This window comes from Bos javanicus, chromosome 18 (assembly GCF_032452875.1).
Source record: "Bos javanicus breed banteng chromosome 18, ARS-OSU_banteng_1.0, whole genome shotgun sequence".
Taxonomy (NCBI): domain Eukaryota; kingdom Metazoa; phylum Chordata; class Mammalia; order Artiodactyla; family Bovidae; genus Bos; species Bos javanicus.
This window is the reverse complement of record NC_083885.1, coordinates 34,437,355-34,457,394: the sequence shown is the minus strand read 5'-3', so window position 1 is coordinate 34,457,394 and position 20,040 is coordinate 34,437,355. Positions and strand designations below refer to the sequence as shown.

Genomic DNA, 20,040 nt, shown 5'->3' with positions numbered 1-20,040 from the left:
TCCCGGCCGCCCACCCCTTGCGAGGAAGCCGCCGCCCCAACTCCGGCTCAGGTGGTGGTGGTGGTTCAGCTGCCGCGCTGAACTCCCCTCGCAACTTCGACCTCGCGAGGCCTCTGGAGGCGGCCCAGGGCTGTAAGTTTACGCCGGCAAACGTAACGCGACTTTTACGCAAGGCGGCATGAACAAGCAGAAATATTACAGGTTTAGCAGTCCCGATTTTATGATCACATGTGGGCCGAAATGGGTGACAGCGTGAGAGCTCAGCGGCGAGAGCCGCCGGAGGAAGGAGTTGGCCGGGTTTTTTTTCATAGGCGTCCACCAGGGTTCCTCTGCGAGGTTGCTTTCGAGGATGGCTGCCACTGGCTGCGTTGCTTCACAGTTGCCCTTGTAGGTGCGTTTGGGCCTCCCCTTGTGGGTGTCCTTGTGGGTGGGGTGGGTTCCGGGGCCAAGGGTCCACTGGTTATCATTTTGATTCCCAGGGCTTTTTTCAAGTTATTCCTCATCGTCTTGGTGACCAGAGTTGCATCGATGACACACACGGTTGCTGCTGTGAGACATAGGGCCTGGCAGACACAAGACCAGATGCAGGAAGGAAAGATGGGGTTATTTTGCAGCTCCGCAGCAACCTGTGTTCCTTATCCTGGCGTGTGGGAGAGTGTGGGGAGGGGCCTGTGGGTGGCCCCTTGTCCCCCACTGACCCTCCACTATCTCCTTGGTGTCTGCCCACTTGGCTGCTGCAAGCCCATTGGGGCATTCCCAGAAAAAGGGTTTTTGGACATGGGCTTTACCACCAGGGATGACCTTGTCTAAGGCCTGAGGCCCTAGGAGGAGAAAAGGGCACTGATCCTAAGGGGCTCCTGGTGGCGGTGGAGTCCTGAGAAGGCCCCTGGATGGAAAGGACTCTTGGGCTATATTTGAAAGGGCAGATAGTTGTTTCCAAAGAGACAAACTGGGAGGAAGAGAATTCCAGGTACCCAAATGGGGTCTCCATCTGGTGTGGCTGAGACCTGTGGAGCTGGTGAGGGAGGGGGCAGAGTTGAGGCTGGGGAGGTGCAGGATCTGGGACTTCATCAAGAGGGGAGGGGAGGTTCCAGATTCAGGAAGCCCATTTGTTCCAAGATGAATGGAGAGTGAACAGGGCTTGAGGCAGGGAGACCAGTGTCTGTGTTGAGGGGCTTGGGGTAGGGGTGGGGTTGTTCCGACCCTCCAGGTAAGTATTGATGGAGACCTGGGGGTGGGAACTCCTGAGAAGGCGTGATGGCTGAGTTAACAGATACGGATCATGGCCTATAACACCCAAGATTCCAAGTACTCCTCAGTTCCTGTCTGCCTTGTATGTTTCTCTTTCTGTGTGTGGGTTGCTAAGTCGATTCAGTCCTGTCCAATTCTGTGCAACCCCATGGACTGTAGCCCACCAGGCTCCTCAGTCCATGAGATTCTCCAGGGAAGAATATTGGAGTGGGTTGCCAGCGCTCCTTAAGGGGATCTTCCTGACCCAGGGGTGGAACCCTCATCTCTTACATCTCCTGCATTGGCAGGCAGGTTCTTTACCACATGCACCACTTGGGAAGCGCATGTTTCTCTTTGTTGAGCAGTGGATAAATCGTGTCTAATTCTGTGACCCCACGGACTGTAGCTTGCCAGTTTCTCTTTGTGGTCACTTAATCCCTGGCTACTTTCATGAACTTTTCCTAGGTAGGTCTTGTTGTAACTAATCTTGAGCTCCCTAAGTGGGAAAGGACTCAATCCCCAACACTGAGCTCAGGCCTGGCACAGTCCAATGGGATTGACAAATATTCACAGATCATAGGATGAATTTGAAGAACTTACAGTTTTTTTGGTTTTTGTTTTCTGGATTAAATTCTATTCCCATCACTTAACTTCTTGAGTCAAAGTCTCACCACCCTATTCCCCATCTATCTTCTAAGCATTTAATCTGCCATTTCTTGTGCTCTTCATACAATGAGGATTTGTCCCAGCCTTGAGACCCAGGGTAAGGTATTTAACCTCCATTCCCTTATCTGTAAAAATGAGAGTTGTAAATTTTAAGACAGAAGATGCCTAGCCTAGTGTGGGAATGTCTTCCTTGCTCACTTTGGCAATGCACTTTTTTTCCTCTACAATCATTTTTTTGGAATACGTTTTGGCAACATTTAAAAAAGTAGTGTGTATGATTTTCAGAAAAGTTTCCATAGACTTGTTTTTGTACTTATTTGGAGAATGAGTATTAGAATGAAGATTTTCATGAGCTTAGAGCTTGTGCAACTTCAAGTCTCTGAAGAAATCAGCACAAGAAAGAGCAGGGGTGGTTGGTGGGGGGTGTTCTATAAATGAAATAATGATGGTCTGCTAGTTTCCCTTTTCAAAGAATCTTGAAATACTGATCTTAAATGGAGTCGTGAAGGCTTCAACTTACCCCTCCAATATAGAACAAATGCCTTCTTTCCTTTTCTTGTATTGCCAAGATGGCAACTATTAAAAGGAACACCGCAGTAATGAAACTGTTGATAAGATCCTGCGACACAGAATTGAAAATTGTTAAGTTTACATGAAAATGTCATTTCATAAAGTCTTTAAATTAGTCAGTTACGTATCTAAGGATGAATGCCTTTTAAAAACTTTCCCTTTGGTTAATATTAACAGGAACGAACCCTCAGCAGCATAATTCTTATATCTTCCAGAGATGTGAGTTTATGTGATTATAAGGTCCTGGATAGGACTGTCAACAGAAAGGGGTTTAAATTCTTCATTAAAGAATACTCTTTTTATAACATTTTTTCCATCAGGCTTTTTAAAGTGCATAGGAAAATGGGCAAGAAAAAAACCCCAGGGGTCTGAGGGCCTGACCCAGACTGACCTGCCATAAATACAATCTTATTGAAGTTTTGTATTTTAACTTAATGTAAATTCTGCATTCTATTCCATAATACGTTTGTTTTAATATAAAAATAAAAATTTAAATTAACATTTGACTGATTTAATTCCACTCCCAAATCTGCAGATCACTAGAACTGAAATTTTGGAAGTTGGATTGTATTTATTCTGTAGGATCACACATCCCAAGACAGGAACCCATCTGAGGAGCTGACCTGGTATTCTGGAGTGAAATTGACTTTCTCTCTTTCCTAAAACGTGGCCAGAATTGATTTGTCCTGACATCTATAGGCTATTTTTGTCCTTCTTTTTGGATGTCAGTACTGGAGCCCTGCCGTCTAATCATATTGGGTCTAAGTGGAGCTCCATGGTGTGCTGAGCATCTTCCTGTCATTATCTCATTTAACCCTCACCCTCCACAAAGCCAGTACTGTTAGAATCCTCATTTTAAGAGGATGTAACAGAGGCTTAGAGAAGATCATTAAATTGCCGATGATTGACTATCTGCCAAGGAGTCGAATCAGAACTCAACTCACTATTGCCCTTCATCAGGGACACCCAAATGAGGAGGAAATGACCTGTCCCCCTAGGTTGGAAGTGCAGCACCTGTCTTTGGCATTTTCTGTGGAATGAGTAATGGAGGGTCAAAGTGCCATGGGGCAAGCAAGGTGAGGGTGTTTTTTTGTTGATCAACTCTTTTGGCCTACCAAGTACAGGATGTATGACCTGGGGCATGTTTTATTGCCCCTCTGTGCCAACAGGCTAATTTTTTTTTCAGCTATGCTGCATGTGGGATCTTAGTTCCCCGACTAGTGATCCAACCCATGCCCCCAGCAAAGGAAGTACGGAGTCTTAAACACTGAGCCGCCAGGGAAGTCTCCCAACAGGCTCATGGTGAATATGGGGATAATGATTGGGATTCATTGACTTCATCTGAGGATTAAATGGCATAATGAATCTGAAAGCATCAGATGAGGTACCTGGCATCTAGTTGATAGTGGGAGTGCATCAAAGTGCAGATTCCTGATAATCTGCCCTCAAAATGTGCACAGAGAGTAAACATTCCGTGAACTCCAGGTGTTCTTCCTGTTGAGATTGGTGAGCAAAGAGCCCTATTGTGGAATGGGACTTGCTTCTTAGAAAGGCACTAATGTTTGCTATTTGGGCACATGAGAGGTAACACTGGTGGGGGCACACTGGTGCAGGGCTGGTGAGGGCTGGACGTCAGTTCCACTTGAGTTCTGTAGGCTGAGTGAGAGGTCTGCCCACAGTTGGGCAGGTACAATGGTTTGCAACTTTGCAGGAAGCATACGTAGCACCTGAGGATTGTATAAACCAAGATATTCAAAGATGTGAACAGGGACATTGAAGCAGAGTGTGAACTTTTAAAAATAATAATTAACTGTTGTCTCCATCATTGAGAATTTGGATGAAGGCACATTAATAATAATAATAATAAATGCAGACTTGATCTCCCTAGTCAATCATTGACTGCCTCATCAGAATTCCATCTCCTCATTGGACTTTTGGACTCTTGCCAGGAAGTGCTGTCCCGAACTGTCTCTTGGTGGTAGTGCTTGCTTTGTGTGGAACATTTCTATCATAGCTCACATCTCGTGAGCACTTGCTATGTGTTGCATACTGTGCCAGGGTGTTCATATGTGATCTCATTTGATTCTCACAGTAGACTCTTATCATCCCCAGTTTACTGATGGGTAAGCGACTTGCCTGGGGTTGCTCAGCCAGTAAGTGGCTATGGTCCTCCTCACTCCAAGGGCCTTCTCCTGACTAACCCCACTCCCTTTTGCCTTAGACACAGACCCTCTAAGTTGGCCTCGTGTTTGACAGAGAGAAAAGTATGTCTTCTCAGATGGAGTAAAACTTCAGCTGAATCTTACCACGTGCAAAAGCACTTCTAGTTTCCCCATAAATACCATCCTTACTCATCATCTTTCTCTTTCTCTCTTTGACTAAATTACCTTATTGACTCAAAGAGTTGCCTCTGATGAAATGATAGGTTTGTGACTTGACTATTATTTTTCCATAAAGTGCCCAAACTGTTCCCAGAGATAACAAAATTGTGTCAAATTAAAATTGGGAAAAAAGATGCTTTGATGGTGAACGGTTATTTTTTTTTTTAATCACTGAATATTAGGAAGGAGTCAAACATCTTACAATTTGTTTCACGAAATGTGGTATTTGTTAACAAGAATGTATATGCAATAAACAGTACATGGTATTTGACTAACAACAACTTTCATTGGTTCCGTTTGTGCCTTGGAGCTCTCCAGACACATGGCAGAACCTAATCAGACATCACCACAATTGTTTTTCATTAATTTGAAGGGGACATTCTTTTACTTATAAAGATATTGCTGAGAGTTTTGGAATCATCCCTTTGATAGAGTTTTAAGTAAATATGTTTTATTATGTTTTTTTCTAAATTGTTTTCTATTGGAAAAAAAAAACCCAACTTGACCAGAATTCAGTTTCTCTGACTGTGTCAGGAAATATATATATTTTTTACAATGTAGAAGTGTTAGTTCGATTCAGTTCAGTTCATTCGCTCAGTCGTGTCCGACTCTTTTCGACCCCATGAACCGTAGCATGCCAGGCCTCCCTGTCCATCACCAACTCCCAGAGTTCACCCAAACCCATGTCCATCGAGTCGGTGATGCCATCCAGCCATCTCATCCTCTGTTGTCCCCTTCTCCTCCTGCCCTCAATCTTTCCCAGCATCAGGGTCTTTTCAAATGAGTCAGCTCTTCATATCAGGTAGCCAAAGTACTGGAGTTTCAGCTTCAACATCAGTCCTTCCAATGAACACACAGGGCTGATCTCCTTTACGATGGATTGGTTGGATCTCCTTGCAGTCCAAGGGACTCTCAAGAGTCTTCTCTAACACCACAGTTCAAAAGCATCAATTCTTCAGTGCTCAGCTTTCTTCACAGTCCAACTCTCACATCCATACATGACGACTGGAAAAACCATAGCCTTGACTAGATGGACCTTTGTTGACAATATAATGTCTCTGCTTTTTAATATGCTGTCTAGGTTGGTCATAACTTTCCTTCTAAGGAGTAAGCATCTTTTAATTTCATGGCTGCAATCACCATCTACAGTGATTTTGGAGCCCAGAAAAATAAAGTCAGCCACTGTTTCCCTATCTAGTTGCCATGAAGTGATGGGATTGGATGCCATGATCTTCGTTTTCTGAATGTTGAGCTTTAAGCCAACTTTTTCTCTGTCCTCTTTCACTCTCATTAAGAGGCTCTTTAGTTCTTCTTCACTTTCTGCCATAAGGGTGGTGTCATTTGCATATCTGAGCTTATTGATATTTTACCTGGCAATCTTGATTCCAGCTTGTGCTTCATCCAGCCCAGCATTTCTCATGATGTACTCTGCAAATAAGCTAAATAAGCAGGGTGACAATATACAGCCTTGACGTACTCATTTTCCTATTTGGAACCAGTCTGTAGTTCCATGTCCAGTTCTAACTGTTGTTTCAAGAGGCAGGTGAGGTGGTTTGGTATTCCCATCTTTTTCAGAATTTTCCACAGTTTATTGTGATCCACACAGTCAAAAGCTTTGGCATAGTCAATAAAGCAGAAATAGAAGTGTTAAAATATGGGCTATTTAGAAGACAGTGATTATAATTCATACTTTTCTTGGGTTTACTGATAGATGACACTGGACAAGGGTGGGTAAAGTTGATAATGAAATCTAACAGAGAAGATAGTGACTCCAACACAGGTAGGTTGAGGAAAGCTGGGCCTGGCCCACCCCCTGGGGGCTCTGCATCACACTCTGGGGTCCCATAGCTATCCAAAGAAAAGAGAAAGTTCTCCTCTAAGGAGTGAAGTAGCAAAAGGGGGCCGGCTTTACCAGGGTTGACTGAAGGCCTGCAACCCTACACAGGCTGGCCTGAGCTGCCCACAACTGTGGAAACAGCTCCTCTCATGAGACCTTCCTTTCCGTGCTGAGGAGACCCTGCTCCTGCCTCTCCCTGAGACTCTTCCTGGACACCCGCCTTGGACCCCCCAGGAAAGCACAGGGCCTTGGGGCTCTCTTCAGCATTATGGCTGTAGACCTTTTTCTAAGAGGCCTCTAGTCCTCCTTGACCACAGCTGCTGACCTCGGTGCTGTGGAGCCCTCATTTGCCGACCCCCCAAAATGTGTACCCTGCCCTCCACCCCAGAATAACCAGTTCATAGTTTGCTCCACATCTTAAGGAACCATGAGAGAACTGGGTTCTTTCTATCTTCAGAGAAGATAAAATTTAGAAAATGTGAGGAGGGCGAAGACATAGGAAAAAGGTTTGAGAGAAAACAGCACAAGGCAATAAGGGTATAAAGCCTGGAAAGAGTCTGGGCTTTAGAGTCAGACAGACCTGGGCTCAAATCTGAGTTTCCATGTGCCTACGTATGACCATGGGCAATGATCATATTAATGGTCTCTTTAATCTAATTTTCTCATCCGTTAAGCGGGCAGTGGAGGTGGTGGTGGGGGGCGGGGCGGTGATCACAACCTCACCGGATTGTTGTGAGGATGAAATAAGGCAATCTGTATGAAGAAGTACCTGGTACGTGGGATCTACTCAAAAACCATGACTTTACCTTCCGTTCTTGAAAATTCCATGGACAGAGATATTCGTTTCCCCTCAGAAACCTCTCCATGGTTATAGCTCTCCATAACTGAGAGGCTTTTCCACGTGTCCAATTAAAACTGCTTACAGTTTGCTTGTTCTGCTTCCTGCTGCTCAGCACTCTGTTGGACAGAGAGAGCTCAGCGGCCTTTTTAGAAAATCCCTCAGATACTCGAAGAAAGTACTTTGAGTTTCAATTCAATAGCAACCATCAGCTACAAATTGGCACTTGCCGTCTGCCTCTACAAGGATTAAATCATGCAGCTGCTGATTTTCAACACCTCCTGGAAGGAGTTCAGGGTGGAGAGCAGAAATGAGGCCCTCTGTACTCAGGGAAAAACTGGCAGGACAGGTCCTCAGATAGATATTTTCAGGAGCTGATTATATGAATCCAATTCTTGTTCCTCTTCATATCTGGAAAAGCACTGAAATCCTTCACAGTGACGACTCTTCCTCGTGACTAGCAAAAGCGTCATGAGACTAATAGAAACTGTCTGGAAAAATATGTGCTTGATGGCATGTACTTCCCCTTCACCAGAGTCACATGACCTTCCCCCCTGCCTCTTTGGAGTAGTTTCTCAGAGCTACCTGAGATGCTGTCTCCCAAGCTGCAGCCCTTATTTGGCCCCAAATAAAATTTAACTCACAACTCACACGTTGTGCAATTTTTTTAAGTCGACACAACCAATCCTACTTTATGGTTAGAAAAAGGCACCATAACGAAGTGGAATGTGGAAGAGGTGTGAGCTCGTTCTGAGTTAGGATGGTTCAAGGTGCAGAGGATAAAAGGGTAAAAGCCACCCAACTGCCTCCTGGGGTCCATGGACGCTTTGTAGTGAATGTTTGGTTTTGTGGCAAGCCTTTTGTGATCTTTGCTTTAACCACCTTTAAACTTACAGGAACCCTATTAGACAGTTTCTATCATCATCATTCTATCATCATCTTTCCCTTCCTTGAATTTCCTAGATGGGGAAACTTGAGGCTAAAGTTTTCACAGCTAGGAATGTGGCAGCGCCAGGAACTGGGTCTGTGTCTGTATTTGGACCAAAACCATGCTACGTCTCTAGTCTGTGAGGATGCACAGCCTCAGGCTCTGAAATAAATACTATTTTTCTGAGACCTCAGGAATTATCTTCGGGAATTTCTCAGCTGGTAAAAATGATGAGATTTGGGGGAAAAAACTACTGAAGAAGGCTATGCAATGTCTCTTCCTGAATTCCCCACTATATGGCACTCCTTTGGGAAGAGGGACCCTTAGCACACATGAAAAAGTTGACTCTTGCAATCTTTCAGAGCACACATGACAGTTTCCTAAACTTTGCCATGTTGTAGAAACACGCTTTTAAGAGGGATGTTTGTAATTTGTTAGAGAGGGCACTGTTTGAAAAGAAGGACAAGCATGTGCTATTTCATAAAGCAATATATTACTGAATATGGGCTTCCCAGGTGGCACAGTGGTCAAGAATGAGATTGCCAATGCAAGAGACACGCGGGTTCAATCCCTGGGTCGGGAAGATCCCCTGGAGGAGGAAATGGCTACTCACTCCAGTATTCTTGCTGGAGGAGCCTGGTGGGCTATAGTCATGGGGGTTGCAAAGAGTCTGACATGACTGAGCATGCACGGAGAGGAGAAAGGGATATTACTGAATATACTAAGTAAAATTTTCTTTAGGACCAGCTGAAAAGTACCACATATTCACGGCCATAATCAGATGGAAGCAGGTGTGTGTATTGGTTGTACTATAGACAGAGGGGTTCCAGGAATCTTTCTGGACTTAGGCTAGCTTCTTCTCTGGGATTAGGGCAACACTGTCACAGCTCAGTTTTGTCCTCGTCCAAGAGAGATCCCTCTATTGTGCTCAGTGGAGGACAGCCTTTACCCTGGGGCTGAGGGCAAAGTTTATATGCAAATTATGAAAAGGAACACTTACAAGTAAGGGCCAATGTAAATAAGTCATCAAGTGGTGAAGGGTTAGCATATATATTAGAATGAAAAAAACAACGATGCAGGTTTCCAGAATGGTGATTGCTATGTAGGACTCTGGGGCTTCGGCAATGATGAAAAAAATGAATGCCCCTATGAGAAGGCCCTGCGGTAAACAAACAAACAGGATTTGTTTTAATGCAAATGTGCTATTAAAAAAAAACAAACAAAAAACAGAGCAAAACCATAAATGGTCAGAACGCAAATCTGATTATATTGCAACGGCCTGTATTGTTTGGCACATACATGTTAGTTTTAAAATTCCTTATGTTTTTAAAGAAATGAAATAATACACACAAATAAAAAATGCACACAGTACAGAAGCTTCTTTCTCCTCCCTTGTCCCAACCCTAGTGTATCTCCTTAAAAGTAATCACTGTTAACTGTGTATATTTCATGCCAGAAAGAACTGTGTATATACAGGCCTGCTGCTGGTGCTGCTAAGTCGCATCAGTCGTGTCCGACTCTGTGTGACCCCATAGACGGCAGCCCACCAGGCTCCGCCGTCCCTGGGATTCTCCAGGCAAGAACACTGGAGTGGGTTGCCATTTCCTTCTCCAATGCATGAAAGTGAAAAGTGAAAGTGAAGTCACTCAGTCGTGTCCGACTCTTAGCGACCCCATGGACTGCAGCCTACCAGGCTCCTCTGTCCATGGGATTTTCCAGGCAAGAGTACTGGAGTGGGGTGCCATTGCCTTCTCCTATATACAGGCCAAGTGAAGTAAATACATATTGATTTTGATAGAAAGAGTGAGATTAAAGTCCCACTTTTCTTTTTTTCCGAACCCTTGCTGATTATCCCAACACCATTTGTTGGGAAACACCACTGATCTGAAATCCAACTTTATCATATACTAAATTCTCATATGTATTTGATTTTGAACCTCTTTTCCTCTATTGAGTTGCTGACTTCTTTTCTAGTACTTTTGAAATTACAAGCAACTTATTTCATGTATTTTTGTCTGACTTGGACCCCCTTTCAGTACTCATTCTCAGGTTGTTTATGTTTCTTATTTTTATCTTGATCAAGTTCCCCAAACTAAGCCTGTTGGTATTTTAATTGGAATTTCCTTTAACTTATAATATGGAAAGATTACAAAATTTAGTCTGACCCTTCAAGAACAAAGTATGTCTTTCCAGTTATTTTAGTGGCTTTTAAAATATCTCTCAATAGAGTTTTAGTTTTCTTTGTATAGGTCTTTCAAATTTATTTCATTTAATCTTAGATATTTTACCATCTTGATTGTTGTTGTAAAGAGAAATATTTTCTTCTAAGTGCTTGTTTGCTCATTTCTACTGAGTTAGTAGAAATTATTGTGTTCTAGAGTGTTTCCCAGTCGATTTTATTTTTAGATCTTTGATCAGATCAGCTGTAAGAAATGATGTATTTTGCCTTTTCAAATAGTCTTACTTATTCCTTTTTCCTGTCTGATTGTGACGACTAGTGTTTCCAGCAAAACACTGAATAACAGCATTGGTAGTGGGCATCCTCTTTGTTTTTAATGGGAATACTTCTTGCATTTTAATGGGAATACTTCTGAAGTTTAATATATATGATACTGATTTTGAGGTTTATTCTCTCTTCTTCCCTTGCTCACTTTTTTTGCAATCAGAGATGAATGTTGAATTTGGTCAAATGTGTTCTATACCCTCTTTGATAGAGTGTCTTAATTTTTTCTCCTTTTACTTATGGTGGATTTGTCTAACAGAGTCCTAATATTGAATTATCCATATGTTTCTTCTTCATGATGTGTTTTTTAGAAGTACTAATGAATGTTTTCTGTTAACATGCTAATATTGTTGCTTTGATACTAGTAAGATTTCTGCTGAATATTTACTTTTCTGTTTCTGATTGGTCAGGTTTGAGATCAATGTTACACTGACTTTATAAAAACAGTTTAGAAGTGTTTCTTTTTTCTCTATTCCTTGAAAACGTTTGAATAATATCAGAATTGCATCCTATGAAGGTTTGAAAGGGTTAACCTGCGAAAAAGTCTAGGCCTGATAGTTGTTGTTATTCAGTTGCTAAGTCCTGTCTGACTCTGCATCCCATGAAGTGCAGCACACCAGGCTTCTCTGTACTTCACTATCTCCCGGAGGAGTTTGCTCAAACTCATGTCCATTGAGTTGGTGATGCCATCCAACCAGCTCATCCTCTGTCACCCTCTTCTCTTGCCCTCAATCTTCTGGGCCTGATACATTTTTGAAAGATACACTCATTTTCCTCCCTGTGTTTATATTGGTCTGTTTTGATTTTTCTCTATTCTGGGATCAGTTTTGGTAACTTATATTTTCCTAGAAAATCAACTCTTTGACCCAATTATTCATATTTGTTTTGCAAAGTAACTCTTGTGAATCCTTTCAGTTTACAGCATCCTGTAAATCCTTCCCCTTTTACAGTATTTTCCCTTTCTGGTTTCTAACTTTAAATACATGTCCTCCCCCACCCCACCCCCCTTTTTCCTGTTATATGGACCAGTGGTTTATCCGTTTTATTGGTCAATTCTATTATTTTTGTTTGCTAACTTACACTTTCCTGCTGTTATCTTCATTGCTTCCCTAATTCCCTTTGTGAGGGAAAACCTGAGAAATATAAAAGTGAGGGATTGGGGGTGGGTGGGTAGCGTGCCAAATTTAGTAGCAAGGGTTGAGTGCGTGGGAGGAGTCAGGGGAGAGGGGGAAGAAAGGTAAAGACTGGCAGAGGGAATTAGGGCCGCTTCCCCCAGGTGGCGCACCCCTGGGAATCACTCACTCCCAGAGGCCAAAGTCGGCCTGCCTCCACCCTCGCATCCGCCCAGCCGGTCACCAGCGCTCTCTGCTCACCAGCCTAATGATCTTCAAGGCTCCTGTGGGCGAGAAGAAAAAACGCTTGATGCTGTCCCTGAATTTGGGCGGGACTTTGGCCCGGCCCTCAGCACGCTTTTGGATGGCCTCCTTCTCTTCTTGGCTGAGGGTCGCGGGGGTTGAAGGCTGCTTGAGTATGTATGCTGAGGGCGCCGCGCTGACGCGGTGCTCGGGGAGTGTGGATCCACTCGAGCGCTCGGGATGCGGCCCCTCTGCGATGCGTACAGAGCGCGCGGGAGGCCTCCCGGATTTCGAGGCCCTCGAAGGTGGGTTGTCCTTTTCAGCATCCATGGTGGACCCCTGGGCCTGGTGGTGTCCGACGGGCCCTGTGGCTCTGAACCTTGCACGGCGGCGGCCAGCCCTTCCCTGGGAACCAGCGCCTCGCCCCAACGGCTGCGCACCGCCTCTCCCTCGCGGGCGCACGCAGCTGTGGCTCCCCGCGGATAAACCCAGCCCCCCAGGCACCCTCGTAGCCACCAGGATGTGACGCCGGGGAACTCGAGATCCCCGCAATGCTGCCACCTCCGTCTTGCCAGCCAGCCGAGGGGAGTGGGCTCTGGGGACCATTTCGGGCCGTCCGGGCGCTTTCTCCTTCTGCCTCCCCACCCCCCAACCCCTTGGGCCCAGGAGTAGGAAAAGGGATCCGATCCGATTCAGGCCGGATTCCCAGCGCTTCCTTGGAAGTTACAGTGCCAGTGAGCGCTGGGCGCACAGTTCCTAAATCTCTTCTTCCAGCTCCCATATTGAGATGAAAATGAGAACTGCAGAAAGTGTGTGTTAGAAAAAGAGATATGTTTAATACTTTAGCATCGACTAAAAATATAAATTTATAAAACTCATAGTTTGTCATGAGCATCAGTTTTCTGATAAGGACCACCTGGATTAAACAGCAGCTTCCGGTAAATAAGTGCCCCATCGGCAATACAGAACACCGAGGCCGCGAGTCCAAACACCTGAAACAGAGACGCATTGTCACTGCTTGTGGCCACGGTCACACAGGTTTTAAGTGGTCTGCCTGCTAGCTTCCTCTCCTGTTAGGGTTCCCTATGCTGTCATCTAATACTAGAATGGGAAGAGATTTCAGAGATCATTTTATTTGCATTCTCAAGTTTCCCCAGTACCTTCCTAGAGAAAGGGAAAGATCATTTAAGTGAGCAGAAACCAATACTGAAGTGGTGTGGGCTCTGAAGCAAATACTTGTCTGGATCTCTTGCTCCCCGATATTACTGTTTAAAGCCCTACTGATAATATTTAGTTACTAATCAACATTTCTATACCCAGTGTTCAACTGTTCCATTTTTCTATTGCAAACTGTACCAGAGAAAAAGTCAGGGTTACCATCAGCTCAAGATTTAAGCTGTGATAAGAACTTTGGAGAACTGGAGTGATGAGATGATCCAAAGTGACCTCTCCAAGGCTGGGCCACATCCGTATAGGGGGTGAGATTCTAAATAAGCCTCAGGAAAAACTGAGTAAAGGGAATTAACTGGAACATGGTCTTTAGGTTCTCTGATGGCTATCTGAGAACTGGCACCCGGGCTGGAGAAAGGGCTGTCAGTGCTATCACCGGCTCCATCCAACTGCCCAGGAGGTCTGGCTTCAGACTCTGTCCCTTTCCCATCCTGAATCTCAAACACAGCTTCCTAGGTTCTGACCATGCTAAGTATTTGGTTGCCCAAAAAAGTCATTTGGGTTCTTCCATAAGATGTCACAGGAAAATCTGAACCAACCGATTGGCCAACCCAACACTTACTATAGATGCTTTCATGACTCTGCTACAGCATGCTGCTGGTTCCGCCACCAGTAAGCATCTGCCTCTCTTCCCCTTTATTCCTGGCAAACTGTGATTCCAGAGAGAGGCCCCACTGCTGTTGCTTAGTTGCTGTGTCATGTCTGACTTTTGTGACCCCATGGACTGTAACCCACTGGGCTCTTCTGTCTATGGAATTTTCCAGGGAAAAATAATGGAATGAGTTGCCATTTCCTTCTCCAGGGGATCTTCCTGACCCAAGGATGGAACTCGAGTCTCCTACATTGGCAGGTGTATTCTTTATCACTGAGCTACCTGGGAAGCCTGCCAGAGAGAGGTAGTTGCTTCCTTTTTCTTGTGTCCATAGTATTCCACCAACAACTTAAATACAGCTGTTTGCACTTTTGTCTCCTGTATTAGGCTTTAAGCAACTTGAGGTTAGGGGTCACATTTAAGTCCAGAGACATCCAAAAGAAATACGAGTTACCAATGTAAACCACATAATTGATCTAAAAATTTATAATTTCCACATTAAAAAGTAAAGAAAAAACAAGTGAAATTAATTTTAATAATATACTTTATTTAGCCTGATATAGGAGAAGGAAATGGCAACCTACTCCAGTATTCTTGCCTGGAGAATCCCAGGGACAGAGGAGCCTGGTGGGCTGTCGTCTATGGGGTCGCACAGAGTCAGACACAACTGATGTGACTTAGCAGCAGCAGCAGCAGCCTGATATATCCAAAATAATATAATTTCAACATATCCATATTATAATAAAATTATAAGTGAAATATTTGACATTCTCTGGGGGGAGTAGTAAGTCTTTGAAATCCAATGTGTATTTTACATGTGCAGCTCATCTCAGTTCAGATCAGCCACATTTCCAGTGCTCAGCCACTTGTGGCTTATGGCTCTATACTTTGTCAGCACCTACCAAAGTGCACTTAAAGAATGAATCAATGAATTAATGAGGAAATGAAAGTAAATTCTGTGCCTCCTCCTTCTTTCTCCCAAGTTGAGGGATAAAACAATCTTTAAAGATAGCTAGGAGAAATTGCTCAGAGAAGGCGATGGCACCCCACTCCAGTACTTTTGCCTGGAAAATCTCATGGGCAGAGGAGCCTGGTAGGCTGCAGTCCATGGGGTCGCTAAGAGTCGGACACGACTGAGCGACTTCACTTTCACTTTTCACTTTCATGCATTGGAGAAGGAAATGGCAACCCACTCCAGTGTTCTTGCCTGGAGAATCCCAGGGATGGTGGAGCCTGATGGGCTGCTGTCTCAGGTCGCACAGAGTCTGACACGACTGAAGCAACTTAGCAGCAGCAGCAGGAGAAATTGCTGTTACAGCACTATCTCATTTCTAGGGTAATTCTCATCCCTTATCAAATTGCTTTTGGCCTAGTGAAGTGGAAAAGCCTTTGTTGTTGTTCAGTCATTAAGTCGTGTCTGACTCTTTGGAATGCCATGGACTGCAACACGCCAGGCTTCCCTGTCCTTCACCATCTCCTGGAGTTTGCTCAAACTCATGTCCATTGAGTCGGTGATGCCATCCAACCATCTTATCCTTTGTCATCACCTTCTACTCCTGCCTTCAATCTTTCCCAAGATCAGGGTCTTTTCTAGTGAGACGGCTCTTCACATCAGGTGGCCAAAATATTGGAGATTCAGCTTCAGCATCAGTCCTTCCAATGAGTATTCAAGGTTGATTTCCTTTAGGATTGACTGGTTTGATCTCCTTGCAGTCTAAGGGATTTTCAAGAGTCTTCTCCAGCACCACAGTTTGAAAGCATCAGTTCTTTGGCACTCAGCCTTCTTAATGATCCAATTCTCACATCTATGCATGACTACTGAAAAAGCATAGCTTTGACTACATGGACTGGATTCTGACATATGTGGCCACTTCTCCCAAGTGGCCCATACTAAGAAAAGATAAGGAAGTTGGAGGGAGATTTATTTAAGAAGAACTTTCTAATTCACTTGTCTAAATTGGAACCTAGAAAAGTCATGATTTTGAACCCCCTCTAAGAAATCTCAGAAGAATATCAGATGAAACTGTAACTAAATTACTTGACTCTCCTTGCCTTCCAAATTAAACTGATTAGCTTTTCTTCAAGCAGTGTTCAAGATAATCCTTTTGTTACAAGTCTTCCTACCACCCATTCCCTTACATGACACATGTTTATTCCATCTGTAGCAGGATCTGGACAAGAAATAACTGAGCTCAGAACTGTGTGTCTTTCCTTAACAAGCAGGATGTATCATTTTCTTGAAAGGGGATAGCTATGAAATTCATCCACCATTTGTTATTTTTGCTTGATATCAGGTTTCTGAGAGCTTAGTATTGTAACTTATTCCTAAACTGTAGGTTCTCCATTTAGTCTAACCCTGTATATCTGTGAGAAATACAGAGTAACCTCTTTATTTGGTTAACTTCAAATTTAGTGTGAAATCATATTCCTTGACATTAATCAGGGCATGTGTTCATGCACAAAAATATTAAGCCACGAAGTACTGTGTACTGGGATAGGAGCCTCAAGGATGAAAATGATCTAGTTTTCTGTTCCTCTATCTATTTTTCAAGTAAATTTGAATTCTGATCGAACCTGAAGGGAGAAACTGGAAAGAACCTCCACTTACCCCTCCAAGGACTGTATATGTTGTGGTTTCTGGGATCAGTGCCAACACAGATACAACTATCATGAATACTGCTGCTACCACTGAGTTGATAATATCCTGAAAACACAGAATAGAAAGATCAGCATTGCATGAAGATCACCAACAGAATGAATCTGCTCCCTAAAGATTTTGAAAATTCCGTTTTTTAAAACAAATTTATTTAGTTTAAATAAATTAGTTTTAGGAAGTCAAACTGCTATTGTAAAATGACACGTATATTGTGTTTGGTCTACAATTATGTCTAATGGGTATCTTAATGTATGACACACTAATCATTAATTCCTTATTAGGGCTTACTTGTTTTTTGTTGAAAGGTAGTTGGAGAGAGAACTCATCTGGTTAGGACTGGGTATGTCTTATGTGGAAGGTTTAAAGTAGAAGTCAGAATGCTTAGTTTTAATAAGTGTGGAGTGGTCTACACCATAAAACAACTTTATAATGTTACTCCAAATGCAATTAATAACACTTGGAGCAGGATAAACTTAATTTTCAGGGAAAAAAAAAAAACTCCCACACATCTGTATGCAACAGCTGGCCAACTTATGCAATCATTTCTGATGATGTAGCTCATTCATGTAATAATTTCTTGAAATGAAGCATTTCTGAACTGTGGCTTTAAGAGGTGCAACTTACATTTGGAATGGATGTATACTGTGGAAAAGGTAAGTCATCTTTATTCTGGAATATTTAACACAGAAATCTTCCAAACCCTGGTAACTTAGAAAAGTAGTTATTACAAGGAAAACAGGAAGAGATTCAACGGGGACAGGGCAAGAGTAGATGATACACTTAGGCAGAAAAAGAGTCCTCGTCTGCAGGAGATATTGAGACTAGCTGTCCTAGGTTAATGCTCCTCTCTGCTGGGTATTTAGCTGTTTCAGGGCAACAGACCACACCTCTGCTCCAGACAGATAGCCGGCCTCCTGGTAGTAATTTGAGTAAGTGTATATAAATGGCTTCAGATAAAAAATGATGTTCTAGGAAGGGCAGAGAATAATGGCTGGGGATGGGGTAGTGGGGAGGGAAGGATGCTTCTGCCCCAGAATATCAGTGATCCTTAATAGTGGTTTCAAGCCTTGTTTTTCTATTAAAAACCGAACATCAGTATGCCATGGAGTAGACTATAAATTTAATTACAAAAATGGAGGTTTCATAGAAATTTTGAGCCTGTTCTTACATATCACCACAAAAACCTGGGTTGCCTCACTGTGTGTGTCCTGTCACTGGAGCACTTGAGGGGACCAGTCAGAGGACACCTGCTCTATGGACTGTGTTAGGTACTACACCTCTGGGACAGTGACATGCATCACAGACCTGTTGTGCAGGTGACCAAGCCCTTTCCTAATCAGTGAAGACAGTGGCCATTGATAGAAGTATTGACAGGTTGCCTTCCCCCTTCCTTCACCCCCCGTAGATTAACTGGAATCTTCTGCCGTCTTGGTGTCCTTCACTTATGTTACAGGCATTATTCCCAGCTGTGCTCCGGCCTCGCTCCTGTCGGCCACTCTGCAGGGACCTCGCTCTGTTCGTTACCCTCCTTGGTCCCTGGCCAGGTTTCTTCAACTCAGTGCTGACCCTCTGCCCACAGCCGTCTCCTTCCCTGCTCAGTCTAACTATTCCCACCACTTTACTGTCACTGGTCCACACTGGGGGCCTCTATTAATACAGTGAATATATATATATATAAATTTTTTCTGGGCTTTCTCACCTTACTTGTAACATTAGTCACCTCTCCTTTCTTCTCGAAATGCTCTCCTCTCTTGACTTCTGGGACACGGGTCTCGATTGGGTCCTCTCCTGTCCTTCTCTGCCTATTCGCTCCTTCCTTTCACACCAGACATTGATATTTCCCAGTCTTGCCTTCATCTTGCTCCACTCTCCCTAGGAGCCATTTTCCCATCACGAGGTGATAACTCCCCCAAAGTTGCAGCTCTAACTTCTCTCCTAAGCCTCAGACCTGAACATTTCCATCTGAATGTCCCATAAGGCACTAAAACCTTCTATTTCTCAAGCTAAACTCATTATCCACCTCTCCCCTCAAATAAACCTATTCTTCCTCCTAAACTTCCTGTCTTGTTACCCTCTTAAGATGGTTCTTTAAATGGCAGCTCTCCTTGATTTTTTTCTGTTACCCAATCCTATCAGTTTTCATCAACACTCTTTCTCTCCAGGTACAGTTTTAACCTTGATTTAGGCCTTTCTCATTTTCATGTCTGGATTATGATAACAGACTTTTAAGGGGTCTATGAGACTCACCTCTGGTTTTGTCCCTCTTCAGGCCATTATTGACATTGCTACCAGCGATCTCCTCAAATATAAGCTAATTGTGTCACTCTACTTAAAAATCTCCCAAAGCTTCCAATGGCTTTTGGGTTAAAACCCAGGGCACTCGAATTCTTGCATGCTCTGACCTCCTGCTGCTGCTGCTGCTAAGTTGCTTCAGTCATGTCCGACTCTGTGCGACCCCATAGACGGCAGCCCATTCTCAAGCCTCTACTCTTGCCCCCTCTCTGCTTTGTGGCCACTCAGAACTCCTGCAGGTCCTTGAGGGCCCAGCTTTTTCTCCACCTAGAACCTCACAGACACATTGTTCCCTGTACTGGGAGAACGCTCAGCCCTGTTATCAGTCAGCTGACTACTTTTCATCCTCCAGGCCTCAACTCAGGTGTAGTTTTCCTCAGGCAAGCCTATTATGATTTGGTTTCCTTCTCCTCCTGGGAACCTCCACACCATCCAGGGAGCACCTATTAATATTATACTGAATTGCTCATCGGTCTTTCTTCCTGGCTATATGGAAAGTCTGTTGGGTGCAAGATTTGTGTTTTGTTTTCTCAAAGAGCCTAGTATGGAACCTGGGATTAGCAGATACTTAATATTTGCTGAATAAATGATTTCATGGGCTCAAGAGCAGAGAGGAGTCTGGGTTTCATGATGGAGTGATAACTGAGTTGGCCAGATAGCATCGTTTCTCAGAGTACAGAATCAGCCCAGGCTGAGTCTCAGAGATTTGGAGACTACTTTTCAGTATGCTGCACATAGTCCACGCTCCCTCTCTGTGTATTCTGTGAAATTTATTTTCCAAGTTTATTACTGGGACATGTAAGAAGCTCCTGAGGATTATTACAGTTTGGGGAAAAAAATAAATGCTAAAATGTGCTAGTTTTATTAACCTTGGAAAAGCAGAGTGTGAAGAGCACTATATAACTTTTAGGGTGTAAGATGAACAGGATGTGACCATGTTCATCATCTCTTTGGGATAATTT

The 20,040-nt window shown here is 43.7% G+C and overlaps 1 protein-coding gene across 6 annotated transcripts in view; it reads right to left on the bottom strand.

Annotated features, from left to right (window-relative positions):
- Positions 1 to 202: 202 nt before the first annotated feature.
- Positions 203 to 20,040, bottom strand: part of LOC133230263 (chemokine-like factor) — a 34,106-nt gene continuing 14,268 nt past the window's right edge. For 2 of the 6 annotated variants that reach the window (XM_061387426.1, XM_061387429.1), the window contains 4 exons: positions 16,739 to 16,834; positions 9,451 to 9,609; positions 2,417 to 2,515; positions 203 to 563 (listed from right to left, as the gene is read on the bottom strand). In XM_061387426.1, the coding sequence (XP_061243410.1) occupies positions 306 to 563; positions 2,417 to 2,515; positions 9,451 to 9,609; positions 16,739 to 16,834 (612 nt within the window). In that variant the 3' untranslated portion in view covers positions 203 to 305. Of the gene's footprint in view, positions 564 to 2,416; positions 2,516 to 9,450; positions 9,610 to 12,326; positions 12,782 to 13,122; positions 13,301 to 16,738; positions 16,835 to 20,040 lie in introns of those variants that run through there. The other 4 variants (XM_061387427.1, XM_061387428.1, XM_061387430.1 and 1 more) reach the window with 4 other exon arrangements.